This window comes from Sander vitreus, chromosome 18 (genome assembly GCF_031162955.1).
Source record: "Sander vitreus isolate 19-12246 chromosome 18, sanVit1, whole genome shotgun sequence".
In the NCBI taxonomy this organism is placed as follows: domain Eukaryota; kingdom Metazoa; phylum Chordata; class Actinopteri; order Perciformes; family Percidae; genus Sander; species Sander vitreus.
The window spans coordinates 13,375,179-13,394,230 of record NC_135872.1 but is presented as its reverse complement, the minus strand read 5'-3'; the positions used below and the strand labels follow the sequence as shown (position 1 = coordinate 13,394,230).

Genomic DNA, 19,052 nt, shown 5'->3' with positions numbered 1-19,052 from the left:
CAATACATTTCCCCAAACCAGCACATAGTGGTTTTAACAACATGGGTTGGGCATTGCCGCTCTATCTGCCCTGCTGTATATTTTAAGTTGCTATTTTAAACCACTATATATTTTTTTCATTGCCATGAAATGAGGCTAGCAGACAGAGATGTGGTAAACTCACTCAGAATAAAGATAGGCAGAGTTCCTTGAACAAGGTATGTCACTGACCACCGGGCAGCATGTTTCTTCTTAACAAGTCCCACAACGTCCAATTACTTGGCTTTAGGGTGTTGGTTTGCCACCCTGGACTCTGATGAAAAAGTCAGACTAGAGTTGTTGAATCAAATTGAAAAATAACAACAGAAACAAGAGCTCAGCATGTTGGGTGTTCTGTGGCAATAAACACAGGAATGCAGAGTGCTTTGCCTAAGTAAACTTCCTAAATAGGCTAACAACACCAGGGCACAGAGATATGAGGAAGGGCAAAAATGATCAAAAAATCAACAGCACTCACAAAGCAGACTTCAATTATTCTGTTTCTAATTCCGTCATGAAAGGACCTGGATTCAGATTAGAGGTCTGGTTCCTTCTGGATGAAGTGATTAAAGCTGGGGCATTACGTTTACATGTTGTAAGCGGACACCTAATTTTCTCGAAGGACCTCTATTTATCCTGGCACTGATCTTTTAAATTATGGGATATACGTAGTCGCCTTCTTACAAGCATCAGCCAGGGTACCACCCAGTGGCTGTGGGCCCTCGAGCCACACAGCCGTTCACGCACCACCACAGGAGCAAACATAAAAGTCACCACAACCAGTCGTCATCAGTGTCTTGGCAACCCCTTAAAAACAGCAAAAAGTTCCTAAAAGCAACCCTCTTCTGAGCGGATATATGTGTGGCTGTATGGAGTACAAAAGGCTGACATTAATAGACTAAAGCTTCGAGCTGTGTGGAACATTATACCTCACTTTTACGTCATAAAGTTGGGCTATAAAAGCTTTTAAAATAAATATTTTGTCATTTTGGGAATATACTTCCTCGCTTTTTTGGCAAACATTGAGAAGATTGTTACCATGCTTACATCTTTACATTAAACATCTCTCCTGTCTCACTCCAAAGTTAAAAAAAGACACCTACAAGCAGCTCTTAAGATCAAATATTAAAGGACAATTAAAAGACACCACCAGTTTCCCGAAGTACAAGGCTGTGTCGCGGCATTGACTACCGGTAGCTCTCCCACTCTCATAGCCCTTTCACAAAGCTCCCGCAGCTCTTCGTTCAATAAACAGTCTGTACACTTACAAAGTTCTCAATGCTTCGGTTAACATTTAGGGACCCTCATTATGCTACCGTTGAAGTGTGGTGATATTTTGAGCCTTTTTAGTGGTATAAATAGCGATTTGTTTTTACTTTCCCTGTGCCCCGAATACTAGCGTTGTAAGCTAATCAGCGGTCCGCGCTAGCGTCTTTCAAGCTACAAACACATTCGATTAGCATGAAAAGAAAGAGAGCGACAGAGTGGGTACACATCTGTTAATAACCCCTAGGTTCGTTTTGCGCCGGAATTGTCCTTTAACACAATATAGTTTATAAAACCTTTTTCAATTTTGATTAAAAGAAAAGGAGGTTCATACAATTGCGGATACAGTACATAACATGACATGTTGTCAAAGAATATGTTATCATGCAGAAATTGTGTACAGAAACGTTATTTAAAAGTCAACTATTGTGTATTTAACCGAATACATCCCCACAAACAGAGCATCTATGGCCACTATGTATGTCTTAATCAATCCTTTGCAGTCATTTGTCAAAAGCAGAGGCACACACAGTGGCACAGCACACAAGTCTCGTCACAAACCATTGGCCACAAATGTATCTAAGATTTCTCTTGGGTTATAACCATCATTGCTCAGCAAGCCTGGAGCAACAGTTGCAGTTTAACAGCGTTGGCACATTGGTAATTTTTTTCCCATCTGCTCTCTTTTCGTGTGGTGAAAACAAATGCACTAATGGAGGATAATTACCCTGTGTTGTTTTAGTGTTTGCCAGACTCTCTGGAGAGGGCAATAGCAGCCTCTCAGGCATGGAGATGCTAATTGGTAATGCTAATTGCTTGTATTATGTAATCACAAGATCAACATTAAGTTATTTTCCCAAATAATTTCATATTGTAAAAACCCAGAAAATAAGGAGTGCAAAGGATAGTCATTTATTATAACTAATTAAAAAGAAAATATGTGAATCCATTAACCACATAGATTATTATAAAATATTAATAAAAAGAAAATTGTTTTTGTTTTAAATCTTATTAAAATCTGAGTCATTCTTTCTTTGGTTTCCATTGAAGTACAAACTGTTATCCCTTTATTGACCCCTAAAGCCAATTAACAAGCTGGCATGCACGTTAGAAAGCAGATAAATAAACAGAGCGTGGCTAGCCTCGGCTCAGCAGGGAGGACTGCTTGTTTTACCAACCCAGAGGGAATTACAAGCTGTATGATTGTTTTGGCATTTAGGCTGGATGTGACGCCAGTTAGGAGTTGTTTTGGGGTCTGTCAGAGGCAATGCTTAGTTTTCCTCAACACTTCCATGAGGACTAACATACTGTAGGAGGAGGGAATATAGAAGAAGTAGCCCAAGTTGTCATGCCTTCACCTTCTATATGAGCCTTGTCAGCTGGAGGTGTTGGATGGATGCAAAATATTATTCTATTTTCACCTCCTAATTTGTGTGAGATTATCTTGGAGCAGCAGCCTTTTGTATTAAATGTAAATGTATGTTTGTGCTTTGGTTTGCCACCTCTGCTCAAACATTGCACATGTAAATAACAAAAATGAAAAGGAGTGAGGGAATAAATGAGCAGTTGAAGTATTTTTCCACATGACCAACTTCTCCCCACAGTCTGACTGGTACACACCTGGCAACCCCGTTAGTCATTTTAAAATGAGTGACAGCTTGACCGAGACTGGCCTGATTTACATTTTATTTGACACTTCGGTATATTGCCTTAAAGCATGGATTCTGTCACTTTGGTCCAAGAGTCTGTGTACTACATTTGTCAGTTTGAAGAACAAAATATGACTAGACGAAATAAAGACCTAATTTTTAATATCCTCTAACAGGAAGCGGGCGTACGGGTGTGAATGGAGTGGTGAGTTTGCTCCAAAAATCACACTTACATGGCTGGATCGCTTAATGAAGCTCTTTTGTATAGTTTGTGTCAGTTTCCTCACAACAGTATGCACATCTGCATGCATATGTATAAAATATGTATGTACTTGTGTTTTGATAAGATTAAGGAAAAGAAGGGCAGCAGGTCAAACTTCAGGTTAGTGGAACAGGTTTGTGACTTTAAAGGTCTGGAAAAGTAAATAAGTACCATTCTTTCCTTGTGATTACGATTGTGATCTTGCCCTAAAGGATGATAGACAACGCCTGCATGTCCTAATATCCTAATTTGAAATAACTATTTATTATACTATTAATTTGATAACAGATGATTTTACGTTTACATTTCATGCACACAACTTGCTATGTAGTCTTTCCACACTTGACAATATTAAATGTTTCATTGAAGATAATGATGTTATAAACGACTGGTTTTCATGACTGCATCAGCACTAAAGATATGATTATTTTACACATTCAACGTGACATATTTCAGAACTATAGGATTTTTATGACATTTTTAAAAGAAAGTTGCGTGTATTATTCAAGCTCATCTGCACAACATGTACATTTGTATTAATGATATTAATGGTCCAGTAAGCGGGTCTAGTGGTGTCTTTATCCAATCAGCACATGCAGTTAGCAAAGTATCACTCACTGTATGTTTGTATTGCCTATGTGTTTGAGTCTGTCTGTCAGAAGTCAGGTACAGCATGAGTTAGGCGTGCTGTGTCTGTATTGTCCATACTGACCTTGAGGTTTCTCGGCTTTCTCACAGCAGGCAACCTTTCACTTTCCCTCTCCATCTTCTCTCTCTTACTCTTTATGTACATGTAAAGTTTATTAACTAGCGCTACTTCTACCAAGTGGTCACCAGCCAAACCAAACTTTATTTGAATTCACTTAAACAGTTTGCTTTTACCCACTTCCTGGCCAGCATTGCTGTTAATTAGACAGAAACTGGGGGGAGGAGAGATTTCCTGAAGCTTCTTCTGTGTCCACGCATACCTGTCTAATCCCTAACACCGCCCTGCAGTCTACAACTCCACCACTTTGCTGGCAAGTTCAATTAATGTGTGTGAGTGTTATAAGGTTACAGGGTTCTTTTGAGAAGGAGAGCGATTTTTAGTGAGAGACGCACCAAGTTTGTTCAGCATTTATGATTTATGGTAGGGGGATAGAGAACACACAAACACAGAGGAAGACCTGTGTTCTTAAGAGTCCTAAAAGTACATTACAGTTGTTCCCCTGGAAGGATTCAGTGCACCATGTATGCTGGCTAATCCTGAAAGATCCATCTCAATAACTGGAAGATTTGAGAGAACAGAGAAAGATACTTCTCTCTGTTTTGCTCTCTTGGCTCCAGGGAGCTACAAGAGAATGGTGTGCAATATCAAAGAGCAGCAAAAGTCATTTTCCCATCAGCACGTTCACATTCCCTGACAATACTGAGAATCAACTAGTATTTGAAATGTCACTGCAGAGATATATGTTGTGTGTGTGTGTGAAAAGAGAGAGAGCCAGCAGCCTTCAAACTCTGGCAGGGTCCAGTCTTGGCTAAATCCTGTCATATTTTCTCTCATATGACTGTTCTATTCTGCATTTTAACCAGAAATGGAGACAGTTGCTTCTATAAAAAGCTTCCAAAAATGACTGCTAATCACTTAATACAGTCATTTAGCTCCACACTGGTGTTTCCTTGACCTGTGAACAGTCGGGGTGGCCTACAGCGTTGAAACGAGCTAATATTTAATACAATAATTTAATCATGTTTCAGTCAGAGACCTTCCAGCCAAGTCAAATGTCTAGGGGATTCACTGCTACACAGTCAGGTGTGATTGTGCATTCACACGTGGAGACACACACACACACACACACACACACACACACACAAACACACACACCTTTGCAAGACAGACCCATCAGGCTTTTTTTTAAGTAGCTGGATTGGTCGAGGTAATATCTCAGTATGTGTGTGTGAGTGAGTGAGTGAGTGAGTGAGTGAGAGAGAGATTAAGAAAGTGTGAGCGAGAGTCCATGTCAAGCTGTCGACCTATGTCTAAAGATCTGCACGTTTTAGTTTCTGCAGCTATATATATATTGAGTGACACCCTCAAACACCAACCTCACCGCTGGCCCAAACAAAACAGGGTCTGTTCCCTCTACAGTGCGTCTGACTGAGAGAAACCCACACACACTTGCACAAAATCAATCTACTACTCTCTTTCCCATACACACCCACATTCACTTACCCCACCAGGAATCCTCACCTTGGCACAGTGCAGCCAAAAGCATAACACAAGTCAGCTTAAGCTAAATAAATCAGCTAATCACTGGATGCTTATAAGAGGCTGCTAGCCTGCCCATCACACACATACAGTATACATACATTGGAGGATTATTAATGCTGAATATCCTCTTTATTTTCTCATTCATTCCAGGTGGTGGGGTAAGGAGTTTCCCCTACACAGTTTGCTTTCAGTTCCTGCCTCACCTGGCAAGCTGTTCCACTCATCGATCTATGACACCGAGACAGAAAAAGTAGATTGTAGACTGAGAGAGTGTGTCTGTAATTGACAGAGGTGAGGGTGACAGAGAAAAACTGTGGAACATTAGGTTCTTTGCCAAAATAACTTTCCTCCATACAAGGGCCATACTGCCACCAAATCATAAGAATATTCTGCACAGCAAACTCTCCACCTTCCTGCCAGATTTCTTGATTCTCTCCTTTAAGCGCTCAAGACCATATCTGAAGCCTATCAATCTATGTTTTCCTCTCACCTCCCCTTCTTACCATTTTAGAATCCACCGCAATAAATAGCCCAATAAATCCAACTTTAAAAACTTTAAAAATGTATTACTTCATTACAGAAATCAGACTATTGAATTACTTCAACATTGTGTATAATCTTTCAAATTGCAGCCATCCGATTCTGGAACAAAGCATTTTCTCCTTGCTCCAGCATCGTAATGAGAAGAGACAATTACTCATCCAAACCCCAGCAGAGGTACTACAGTGTGTTTGTGTCACTGTTACATAAGAAACCCTGCCTCCTGAGGTCGATAGAGTATAGAGGAGTCAGTGTGTTTGACAAGGCTCAGGCCCTCAGGGTCAGGCCCTCAGGGAGCTGCAGTAAAGATCACATTATGCAGGTGGCCCAGACACTCATTCATCTTCTAATAGAGGGATTCCTTGCGCTCATGATCCACGTGTGTTTGAGTGCTGGTGGATTATGATGGTGCAAATAATATAGTTGGCTCTGTCTGTTTGCTGGTGCTTGTGTGTGTGTGTGTGTGTGTGTGTGTCTGTGCTAATAGTACACACATCTGCTTCATCCTGTGTGTTAAGGTGTTTGAGATTCAGCTGATAACCTAAGCTTAAGCATAAGCGACATTACAGCTGTCAGACTGTGCACGCATTGTGCAACTACTCTAAAATATGGCTGCAAAAAAACTACATCTATAAAATGTCTGTGTATATGTTTTGCAACACAAGGCCAATCAAAATGATTTTTTGACAGGTGCAGTTTGCAAGCATGCGTGTGTGTGTGTGTGTGTGTGTCTACAGGAAACCAATCTGACCCACGGGATTAGTGGCAGACGTGATGAGTGGCTCTCATTTTGTTCCAGATGTTTATCACGTCATAAAGGCCTCAAGCCCTCTGTGAGGAATAGGTAGGAACACAACCTCCTTTCACCACACAAACACATACTTCCCAGCTGTAGCCTGAGTTATAGCAGTGACAGACATGTTGATAAGAAATCACCTCTGTGTAGAGTATCAGATAGTCTTAAGTTAGTATAGCATATATAAACACACAAGCAGAAACTTCCTTTTTTTTTACACTTGACATATCTCATCCTGAAGACAGACACATGCAGATGTAGCCATTTGTCATAGGTCTTATCCACTTTTTTCTAGTTATCACCCAGTACAGCATAAGAACAGTAACAGCAGTGCCAAGTCATATTTAAAGGAAAACTAATTTAGAAGTTTCCCTTCAGAGTATACTATCTAAAATTGGGAACCTTACTAGTTGATATGAAAACAGCTGGCAACCTCTATCTTAGAACAAACAACTCCACATGCCTTTCACTGTATCAGTTGGAGAAACAACAAGCCTAAGACATAGCACGCATGGCTGTCTCTAAACACCAGCAGTCTTTAGAACACTATTGCGCTTGTTCCACCGGTGCCAGTCGTGCGTAATGAGCGCGATGTGGCTGGAGCGCACCAGCTGGCTGTACAAGAAGAGATGTCAGCCATCATCTACACATACTGTATGAATCTTTACAGTTGCCAAGTTGTTACCATAATAGATCCCAATCTCGCTCCGACAAGTCAGAACTGATGTTCGAATGGTGCAAAGAGGAGCGCATTCCTCGGGTCTGAATTAGTTGGATTTTAAAGTTGGGGGGAAACCTTCTGAAGTTGGAGGAATATACCATTTTAAAATCAGAGATAGTGCACATTGAAATGTCAGTATCCACGCTTTTACTAAAATGTGTGTCAGTCTACAGTAACGTCACATAGTGCCACCTTGGTGGTTTCAAGACTGTGAATGATGAGAGGACATCAAGATAACTCCTCTGAGGTGAATGGGGTCGAGGAGACGCCGTGGCATCCAGTTGATTTTTTTTTATAAAGGAGAGTTTTGCCCGCCGGTGAATGAGAGGTGAAAGCCTCAATAACTCTCTTTTCTTTTTGGATGAACTTTTCTTTACACGTCTAATCAAAGCAGGGCGTCTAGACTTGCAGCGCAACTTCTATTCAAAAGAATCTCTTTGATGATGACGCGCTTCAGCCAGTAGAGGAAAATGAAAAGTTCTTACCGAGATACTGTCGAATGTCCAGTAGGATTTTAGGGGGTCCTCCGTTCAGCTGGTAAAAAAGGGAGCCGAAGCAGAAGAAGAACAACGTAGCCATGCAGAAACCATAACCTCGCAAGGAAAATCGCAACGGTATAGCAGAGAGTAAGCTGTACTTTATGTTGTTTCGCTCTCTAACGTGGTTGGGAGTCTGTTTGTTGCTGTGAAGGGGACTGCTGTTGAAATTCTTCATCATCTCCTCCTCACAAAGCGCCGTGGAAAGTCACCCATCCGCATGTGGAAAGTGAAACTTGTCGCTGTGACACCATTTGAGGCGGACGGCCAGTTATTATAGAGACGCGCAGGGACCCAGCTCTCCTCCGCTGCCGCAGCCACGGGGTTGTTTTTTGCTCTCAGCGTTTCGCTTCTGCTCGGTCCCTCTCGCCTGCGCTCGTTGGATGAGTGTTCCTTCCTTCCGTCCTTCCAGCCGAATTAAGGGTCCATCCTTCTGCTCTGGAGGCTTTTGGGTGTCAGATTACTTAACGTGGAATAGAGGAAAAACTTCCGCCTCTTACTGGATTGGGTTTGCAGTGCGTAAAACAGCGTCACCCAGTGTTCAGGGAGAGAGGGGGGCTTACAAGCAGTCCTTGGGCATTCAAAAAACGGGTTCGATTAGTAGCATCCCAGACTGACAGGAGGTCTGTGGGAAGAGTTTTAAGCCAGCTGTGAATTTACATTTTTCATTTCAGTAGGTATATGAAAGTGGTGGCTTTATGCTTTACCAAAGCTTTGACAATATGCTGATAATACAAGTATATTGTAGTTAACAGACAAAACATTCATCCTTAATAGAAACATCACAGTGACCTATTCCCTAAGTGGTTATTATACATAAAATAGAACAAGCTGTGTTATCACCACTTTAGGATAAGGAGGTAGATGTTTGATGCGTGTTGAAAAGAAGCTTGGGAGATAAGTATCTGCTCAATTCCTATGTATGAGTGTGTGTGTGTGTTTTAAACTTTCTCTTTCCCCTTAGGCCAGCTGTAAGGACCTAACACTGAGCCATATATCTTTCCACAGCAGGGCTAGAACCCACCATTAGACTACACCTGCACTTAGGAGGTGACAACAGTCATTTAACACACTACCACACCAAGAGGCTGATGCACTTTCTCTGGTGACAGCTACAGTAGTCAAGGGAGCAACAACGGCTGTGAGAAACAATATGGCTTGAAAGACAAACGGTAATAAAGCAGAGCGCAACAACAATTCTGTTGAGGGCCCATTGGCTTGGCTTTTCCACAGGTAAATGAAATGTGAATAGTACAGTACTGTATTTTGCAAGCTAGGCACAACACGTGTGAATGCATTATGGGTTTATAGCTGCATCTCCCCTGCAGCACAGCAGTTTATTACACAGAATAACAGTAAGGATGTCAGTAAGGTCACTGCTGTAAATCAGGTTTAGTCTAATCAGAACTACTGGCAGCCATGGGATTTAAACCAAATCATTTCTGGTGGTGTGTGTCAGCCTTTCTTTGGACTGTAGAAAAAACATGTAGCACCTGGAGGAAGCACACACAAACTCCAATGTTTAAAATGCTATAGGCCCAGATGTGTCATACAGGTTTTAGCTGTTCCTCAGAGTGTGTAAAATTTCACATACTCAGTACAACAGTATGTCTACCCACATGTGATTACTCAAGGTTGTTGTGTATACTAAAGTCACATTAGAGTAAATAATATTACTGGGAAAATAGGAGGAGACAGAGAGAAATTAACCTCATTTCTGCAAGACTATTGCACATTTGAACAAGGCCCAGTACACTTAGGACTAAGAGGCCACTTAATTAAGTTTACCCTACCAAAATAAGAATCTATAGGTTTCTGTGCAGGGGGAATAACCTGCACATTCAGATAGTTGCATTTGCAGCCAACACTAAAGTAAACTTTACAGTCAGACTTCAAAAACACAACAAACTTTCAGAGGAACTGCTTATTTGACTTCCGACCTCCCTGGAGGGAAACAAGCAGCAAGATAATTTCCCTATAAGGAACGATGAAAGTATGACACTCATTACAGTTTATTGGTAAGGAATCTTTTCTCACTCTCCTGTGACTTTGTGTCTGTTCATTCATGCCGTCATGATGAAGTATGCAATCCAGTCATATAAAGGAAAGATTTATAATCATATTGTGACCCCACTGCAGATTCTCACCATAGATTGAATACAAACACAAATCCAGCCATGCATAAATACTGCAGAGCATTACTCCTGAGATATTTTAAATTGGATGAGCAATTGTATTTGTGAAAGACGGAGTCGTGAACTGGAAGCTAACTGCTCATTACAGCTGCATGAAGGACAATTATTGCACAGTGGCTACTTTCTTAAAAAGGTACGAGCAACAAGCCAAGGAAGACGCGCTAAAAAGATTGTTCTTATTCTTCCTGAAGGAAATGCTTATTCAGTTGTGTCTGTCAGTTGTGTCCGTTTCCACTCAGATGAATGCCAAACACTGGCTCAGATAGATGTTATGCAAGTAAAAATCTCAGGTGCAATCTTTTGGGACATTTTATGAATAAGGGGTCCATGGTCTGGTGTGCACCTATTTGGGGCTTCTTGATATGAATGAGATTGGAAAACGTCTGTGTGGCTTCATTGACAACAGCTGCACTGCAACAAGAGCCACACAGCCAGTCAAACTCTTGGTCCTGAGCAGATGTATGTAGTTTATTTTTTCTTAGGCATTACAAGCCAGACACAGCAAGATAATGTTTTTAAGCTGATTGGTTTCAGAGCTCCAACTGAACCTTTGACAGTATAGTAAGTACAGGAGTCGTTATTCAGAGATACTGGACTGTACACATCCCAGTAAAGGCACAGTGTTATCTTCTACTTCTCCTTTGGACCAAGCTGTAATTTAAAAGAAAAAAAAAAACATTGATGAAAAGAGCCAGTAGGCCATGCCCACATCTTTCCATTACTGTCTGTCTGTCTGTCTGTCTGTCTGTGTGTGTGTGTCTGTGTGTGTGTGTGTGTGTGTGTGGAGAGAATGAGAAGGCCAGTGTATGGCGAGAAACAGTTTTTATTATATTTCAGAATGACAAATAGTTATGGACATTACTTTTGTTGTTTCAATACACAAGCAAATCATTAGGTAGATGAAAACCAAATAAAATATTTTGTACACATATTTTACATTACATACTGTAGTTCCTCACTGGCTAAAGCAATATGCATTATGCAGGAAGGTATTGCTATTCATATAGTACAGCTAATTACAGTTGATATGAAAAAAGCAAAAAATAAGTTATTTAAATATCAATTACATATACAGAATGTGCAACTTCTGCTAAGCATTTCATATATGTAATTAAGAATTTATTTTTATAAGACTGCAAAAACAAACTGGAAGTGAGTAACTGGAACAGGTTAACCTGTGAATGGTTATCAAACTTGGCATTGGGAACTCAATACTAAAATAAAATACCAGCATAACCCACTGAAACCCTTTACAAAACCTGATAACAAATGTCCATTAATGGACCTGTGAACAAAATGTAGCCAATTCCGCCAATAAAACAGCTAGATTTACCCTCTAAAGTGCATTTACAGTGTCAGTATTTTCATCCTTTACAAAACACTTCTTGGGTCTTTTACTTTTTTAATAATGACCCCCACCCTCGCTTTCTCAGAGCACCACTTTGATTGAAGAGAAAAAAGGCATCTACCTATCAAGTGCCCACTGCAAAAGAAAAAAAATACATCCTCTAATTTTTAGCAATAACACTTATTCAAATTTGTTAAATATGAACTCCATTGAATAAGTTCAGTTCAGATGATGAAAGATAGGACTTTACTGTTAAAAATAGGAGAAAAACAACACAAATGTTAGCTCAATTTCATGCAGTGAGTGTGCAAATGAAAGAGCAATGAGTTTCTAGTTGTTTTTAAGTTCCGTTTTTGTAACAGGCTGACCCGACACAGTGTTTCCCTGATTTACTATTTAGTGTCATAGTGTATGCTGACCTTGGCGGTCAGCTTTTCACCTGATACAGTATATCTGTTCTTACCATCTATCCTCTGTGTGCTTGAGAAAAGTCAAATTAAGAATTTCAGACAGGCATTGATTATAACTACAGTATAATGTGTTAAAAGTCTCAAAACAGCCTATTATCCAGCTATAAATCAAACTCCTCAATGCTGTAACCAAAGTGTAGACAGCCCAGATGTCAGCTGTGTCTTTGAAACATTTCTATTTTCCCCTCCCTCCCTCGTCCCACAACCCTCTGCATGGAACACGTACAGTGAATGTGAAACAGGAATGTTAAACATGGGACGACGTCTGTGTTGTGCCTGTGGTTTTATCATCTGAGCTTCACAAGTAAAGAAACCACAATCCATCAGACATGTTTTGTGGTCCATGTGTATGGCTGAAATGATCTGGTTGCGTATGTGTGTTCATAAAATATCAAGTATTTCTTAGAAACATTCAGAACAAAGAGGCTTGCACCTCTAGCACAGGTTAGCCTCGGTGCTATAGTCAATACTATACATATGTTCTATTTGATGATGAAGCTATTTTTTTATAATGGTAAGGCAAATTAAAATGTGCTTGATACACTGGAAATGCTTTGTTGCTGTGAAAGCTGATTGTGATTACTGGAGTAAAATAGAGCTTTCTGTAAGACTTATATTCATATCGGTACAGGGTGTGCATCCAAGATATGTGGATAGTGAAATAGGACATACAGTATAATATGAAATATAAATGTGTGATGTCAGCTGTTTAAGCTTAGAAATGACTGAGAGCTGGCCTCAAAATAAGGCTGCAACATTCAAAAGGCAAACACAAAATATAACATAAATCATTTTACAATGAAGATGTGTTATGCTATAATACAGAAACATGATACAAAATAAGTCATCTCAATACCACCAGTTATTCATCATTTGGTGTATTAAGTTCAGATGTTAAGTGAATCTTATAATCATCATTATGAACCTATTAGTGGGAATGAAACGCTAAATGAGGAGTAAATCACTTTGGCCGAGCTACTTCCTTAAAAGACCCTCAGATAATGTTGCCTTGACACAAAGGATGAAAATGAAGCACTTATGAAATATGCAGGAAGTAAACCATCCTTTCTGTATTTAAAAAAACATCCATCCTACAAAAGAGTGTGCTATCATCCTTCAAGGCAGATCCAAGTCTTTATTTTAAGACTTTGGGGGTGTCTTCAGAATGGACGCCATCCCACAGAGCGAGTCCGCAGTCTTTCTTTTAAAAAGGCATCTGCTATCTTGTCTTGGCTGTTAGGAGAAACTCCTTAATGCCGTAAACATTTGAGAAAAGAGTAATAAAAAGAGAAAATCAGTGAGCATGGTGGGTCAATTTAGGTCTTTTGACACATGCAAGACAGGAAGTACTGTAGTGCTGTGGTAATTCGTGTGATCGTCGAGTCCTGTGGCCAATTTGTCTTTGACCTCCTACTGACCATGTTTAAATGACATGGTGCTGACCAGTGAGTTGATACCTGTTAATTTATACGAATCCACCTTCATGGTTAGGACTGCACCTCTCTGTGCGAGCCGACCAATCGTGCCTCACTGACCAGCCGGCGGGCGTGTCTTTCATCCCGCACCCCCGCTTCCCACACGCCGCTCTCCGTTAACAAGGCCACACGACTCAGCGTGTCGACTCCCGCTGCCACCAGAGATGTGGCGTACATGGGCAGGCCGATGGAGGTGAGCCAATCAGAGACTGTGCTGATGTTCCCTGAGGGCAGAGGCTTCCGGCACATCTCTGTCAAACCTCCAGAAGGAATCTGAGTGACACAATGGGGAAACAAGGCATTGTTGTTTGCTACTCTGATGATGTCACATTAGTGAATATAAAGAGGGATTAGTGGAGAGAAAAAAACAGGAAAAAAAATCGGGCAACTTTGGCTTTCTTTTGCCAAATCACGTAATGCTATGGGGTAAAAATAGACTTTATTAAGTCTTAAGCAAGTTTTAGCCTACTAAGAACAACACAACACTGACAATTCCCTTTATATAAGTATATCTTTACATTCACCAACTGTTTATTTCAATATTTAAGCAAGCATAGTCGTCACAGCTCCTCAATCATGGCGCCAGCCTTGTAGGGACATTACTGGCATATTTTCCAGCCTGCATTGTTACTTTCTAGGGAAGCCGAACTAAACGTTTATCTAGCTCTATAACTCCAAAACATTGTCTCCATTGTTTTGAAGTTCTCAGGAAAATTAGTGTTGTTGCCTTACAGCCATGCGGTGTTGTTTACGCAGCTCTTTGACTCGAAGCTGGTCCATGGTGGAGGCCACATCCTTGACGGGCTGCGCCAAGTCCTCCGAGTAACGCTGCATCAGCGGCTGGGGGATGCCACACCGGCCATGCTGGAGGAGAGAAGGGAGGAGAACGAGAAATTAGACGCGACTACATTTAAAGATGAATACAATGAAACCACAAACATAAATCTGTGTTTTCAAAGAAGAGGACAACATGTCAGACATGTTGATGTGTCAGAAAGCAGTGGATAGACAACCAGTGAGAAGCTGACAGGCAACATGAAAAAGGCTGACATAAAGGAGCATTTTTACTTATTACGGTCATTATGAAGACAGAGACCTTGTTGTTCATAAATTAATGTCAAATTACTTCTCTAAGAACATCTTCTGGCGAGGTAATGAGCACAATTCTTAAAAGAGTCAGAGAAATATGAAGACAAACACACTAGAATAGACACTATAATTAAACTGAGGTCTGTTTTTGTTCTGGCTCCTATACACTACATCACAGATCATTCTTTTTTTCAAAGACACTGAAAGTACAGCTGGATCATATTTTGCTATTAACAGGGAGTTGTATCTTGTTTTGTTTGCACTAATAAAAGGGAAAAAATACAGATAAGGATGAGAGAAAAGAAAAACAGAAGATTTTTAACAATTTTATGAGCATTGACTATGTGAGTGATGGAAACAGGCAGAAAGCTCTGCTGAACTTTTAGAACATATTTTTTTGTTCTCTTTCTTTGTACAGACACCTGGAGCAATGGCAGGTTTCCAGCAAGGAACTGGTTTTGGTTGGCCAAACTGGACCGGAGGTCTTTTGAGGATCAAAGGGTGGGTGGATGGAGGAACTAATGTCTCCGGAAAAAGGGATGGAGTGCAGGTCATACAAGCCTACCCTTTGCACTGCCAGGATTAGACGGGTCCAGATGCCTTTAGGCAGCCAACAATTAATTTGGTTCAAGGCTGCAGTAATTTGATTTTATTCTCTTTTATCATGCCTAGGGCTGGATATCGTTTGAAATGCCCTAACATCCGTGCCAATATGATAGCCGAGATTCTGTACCTTTATCCAAATGGTACTTTTTCAATAGCTTAGTTTTAGAAATATAAAAAAAATTTCTAACCTCCAAGTCTGATGATCTTATAAAGGAGGAAATAAAGGAGGAGTTTTAGATGCTCAATGCTACGGACACATTTAAGTCGGTGCTCAAAATGTAGTGATGTTTGATACCAAGTAGCCAAACTATAATTTGTTCATAACTATAAAAAAATTGTTTAATTAGCAAACCGCAGGAATAATTTTTAAAATGTTTAACCTGTACGACCTGTGACACCGATGACTGCAGTTATGAGCAGGCTCACACACTCTCCATGTTGCTACTACAGCAGCATGCGCCTCTCATGCCCCTGCCAACCCACTTGTGACTAATAGAAAACCAGCAGAGCTGTGCTGTGGTCTAACGCACTATTTCTCACCTCATCTCTTGATGCCTCTGTGCGTTTGTTGTTTTCCTGCCAGCGTCGGGGGCTCCACCATATTAAAAGGGGCCCAGCCTGGGGTCTGGCGAGTGGCAGAGGGTTTTATAACCCTGCCTGCCTTCAGTAAGATTCAGCCCATAAACTTAACAGTCTGAACCGCATCATAGTGAGGCTCAGTCCACAGTCTTTCCCTCAGCTCCAGGCAGCGTATTTATTATTGTGAATACACACACACACCCACTTACTCACAATTGCGTTTGCATACAAAAAGGCATCTGCACACAAAAAGAAACACAAACTTAAGACTCTATTGGTCTTTAATTTTAAACTAAATGAGTTCCAACGCAAGCCACTGGTGTTGTTGGACTGAGTTATTTGGATCCAAGCTTCAGTCAAATTATGACTGAGTTAAGTAAGGCATGTTACGATGCTAAACTAAAAGAGCCCGACGCCAGACAAGTATAGCCCAGAGGTGTCTTGAAGCGCCATGTTCACATTAACCATGGAAATATGACTTCATATGATGTGGTTTTTAATATAATTCCTCACCTTATCTCAATACTTCACATGCTTCTTTTAATTATACGCACAAAAACTCATGAGCGTGTATAAAAAGTTCAGAATGATGAATTACTAAAGGGAGTTTTTGGAATATTGCCAGCATGTTATAAATGTATAAGGTTGTATCAACTGAATACAAATGGTGCATCTGTGTTCTTAGCGGTCTGCAACACAACCAAAAGTCATGCCAAATGCTATCTGTAATCTAAATGTGAGTTGATTTATCTTGTCTCATGTCTAGATTAATGATACTCTGCTTACCTTGTCAGAGTAGGGCTCCTCTGTAAGATCGATGCCCTCAGACTCCAGCCGTTGCTCCAGGAGGGTGAACAGGTCAGGACTCATCTTGGCATGTGAAGCCTTCCTTGAAACAGCCACCTTTCCCCCCAGATCTGAGAACCACGGAGGCTGCACTGCTGGTGGGGTGCCTGACTCGTCGCCCATGGATGAGGCGGATGAGGTGGCACAAGGGCTTGCGGGGGTGCTTGGGGTCTTGGCAGGCAGAGCTGGGGCACCGTAGCTGGGGCTGTGGATTATAGGGCTGCTGGGGTGAGAACGGGTGAGGGAGTGGGTAGGGGAGGGAGTGGGTGATGGCGAGGAAGGCAGGGAGAGAGGGGGGTGACGCAAGCCATTGGCTAGTCTTTCCTTAGACTTCTTTGCAGGAACAGGAGGGGGGACTGGAGGCTTTTTGGGGTGAGTCCGCATAACCCTCTCCCCACTTGCATTAGAATTGGTGGGACTTGGAGTAGGACTGGAGAGGAGCTCTGGAGGATTGGGGGACTGGGTGGGACAAGGGGGGCGAAGAGGCAGTTGGGAGGGCACAGGTGGTCTGTTGGACCTTCCTTTTGGGCTTACTGTTGGAGTCCCATTGTGAGCTGGGGAACCCTCTCTACAGACCTTGGTGGGGCTACTGCCTGATTTGGGTGCTTCCTTAGTGAGTTTAAGCTCCACACCCAGATCCTTCTGCCCAAAGTTCTGCTCCCAGTGCAGATCCCCCAGAGAATGGGAGCGTTTCCAGGGTCCATTGGGCTGTGGGGACCCATCCAGGTCCTCACAGCTGCGGCTGGAAGGGATGGGAGACCGTCTTTGGGCTTTGCGCAGCCCTAACAGGTTGAAGCCCTTCAGGGAGGGTTTGATGAAAAAACTTTTTGGGAACTTTGTGCGCTGGTTCTTGCTGTTCTGCTGCAGAGCCTCTGTTGAAAGGGTCATGGGCAGCGTGGGGTAGTCTGGAGACTGGATGCCTGCTGAGGAACGAGTGGAACGGGAAGCCTTTCTGCTCTTACCTGCAAAATGAAAAGATTCATCCTCTCTGAGTAATGACTTGTAGACACTTTTAAGTGCAACAAAATCCCCTCCTCTTTTGTGAAACTGCTAACAGGGAGTAGGTCCTCAGCTAAAAATCAGATCCATGTTAATAAACTGTATATGACTCAGCATTACTGTATTTTGCTGCCTTTTGTCCAGACTATTTATTTATAACTACTTTATATCTACTAATATAACCATTACATCCTTCTTGTTTAAGGCTTATCTATAAACCAGTCAAAAGCAGAGAAGTGTTTATAAAGCCGGAGTGGAGTGCCACTAGGATAAGATAAGCTTTTTGACTCATGACCAAACTGGCTGATTGTTGTTGTCATGGCAGCAGTCCCAAAATAAATTATCTGGATGCGATAGTTCGGAAACTTTGGAACAAAAGGCTGAAGCATACCATCTATCCTCTGGCTTACAGAGCAAACTGGATGGATGAAATGGATGGGTGCCACATAGTGTGGCTTGCCAAAGAGTTAAAATGGTGGGATGATAGAAAGAAGTTCAATTGATGGAATGACGTAATATCTCAACGGTTCCCAGAAATGGCAAAAAAGTTAAGCCAATTGGCCAATTAGGTGAAATTGGTTATGATAAATTTAATTTCTTAAGAGTTCCAATAAAGACTAGCTTTACTTAAATTACCTTTTTAAGTTTGAGACATCAAATCAGAAGCATTTGGTAGATTCATGGATTGTATAGCAGCATCATCAGTGGCAAGTTATGTTAAAATTCTATCTACTATTAAATTAATAGTTTATATTAAAATATGGGAAATAATATACTAGTTTAAGACACATGAAATATCGTGTTCTTAAATAAAACCTAAAGCTGCGAGTCACTCATTCATTTTCTTTTTTGCATTATGGCAATCACTGACTAAATGTCATCATTACCCACCTTTTACTAAACTGAGCACCACGTTATGTATGCGTATGAAAATGATGAGTGAACGTTGATAGCTTACAGAAGTCATTTGATGACATGTGGAAGAATTACTACATCTAGTTACAGAAAAACGTATCAGACACATGTATGTTAAAGGAAGATCATTTGATTTAAAGAGCATACATTCAGTGCTCTACAGTGACTTTTTCCCCCAAAAAGGAGAACGTTTGAAAGCCAGTCTGCATTATGATAGGTTACACTTTACTTACATAAGAGTGGCATGACACTGTCATGAACGTGTCATAAACATTATAAACAAGTCATAAACGATTATGACATAATGCTTCTGTCATTAAGTGTCATTTGGTTTTTGTCATGACAAGTTAGGGTTAGGGTTCATGTGTCATGACAGTGTCATGTCACTCTTATGTAGATACATTCAAGCAAAGTGTTACCCAGTAATACATTAATGATTTTATGAGGTTGTACTGGTAGGAGAACTGTGGAGCCCTGAAACTGCAAGAAGA

The 19,052-nt window shown here is 41.1% G+C and overlaps 2 protein-coding genes across 10 annotated transcripts in view; both read right to left on the bottom strand.

The window, feature by feature from the left end:
* usta (uronyl 2-sulfotransferase a) overlaps positions 1 to 8,509 on the bottom strand; it is a 50,171-nt gene extending 41,662 nt beyond the window's left edge. Inside the window, exon 1 of the mRNA XM_078274767.1 lies at positions 7,989 to 8,509. Coding sequence (XP_078130893.1) covers positions 7,989 to 8,220 — 232 coding nt within the window. The 5' untranslated portion in view covers positions 8,221 to 8,509. The remainder of the gene's footprint in view (positions 1 to 7,988) is intronic.
* Positions 8,510 to 11,041: 2,532 nt separating this feature from the next.
* Positions 11,042 to 19,052, bottom strand: part of sash1a (SAM and SH3 domain containing 1a) — a 166,337-nt gene continuing 158,326 nt past the window's right edge. For all 9 annotated transcript variants that reach the window (XM_078274112.1, XM_078274113.1, XM_078274114.1 and 6 more), the window contains 3 exons: positions 16,588 to 17,609; positions 14,260 to 14,391; positions 11,042 to 13,800 (listed from right to left, as the gene is read on the bottom strand). In XM_078274112.1, coding sequence (XP_078130238.1) covers positions 13,540 to 13,800; positions 14,260 to 14,391; positions 16,588 to 17,609 — 1,415 coding nt within the window. In that variant the 3' untranslated portion in view covers positions 11,042 to 13,539. The remainder of the gene's footprint in view (positions 13,801 to 14,259; positions 14,392 to 16,587; positions 17,610 to 19,052) is intronic.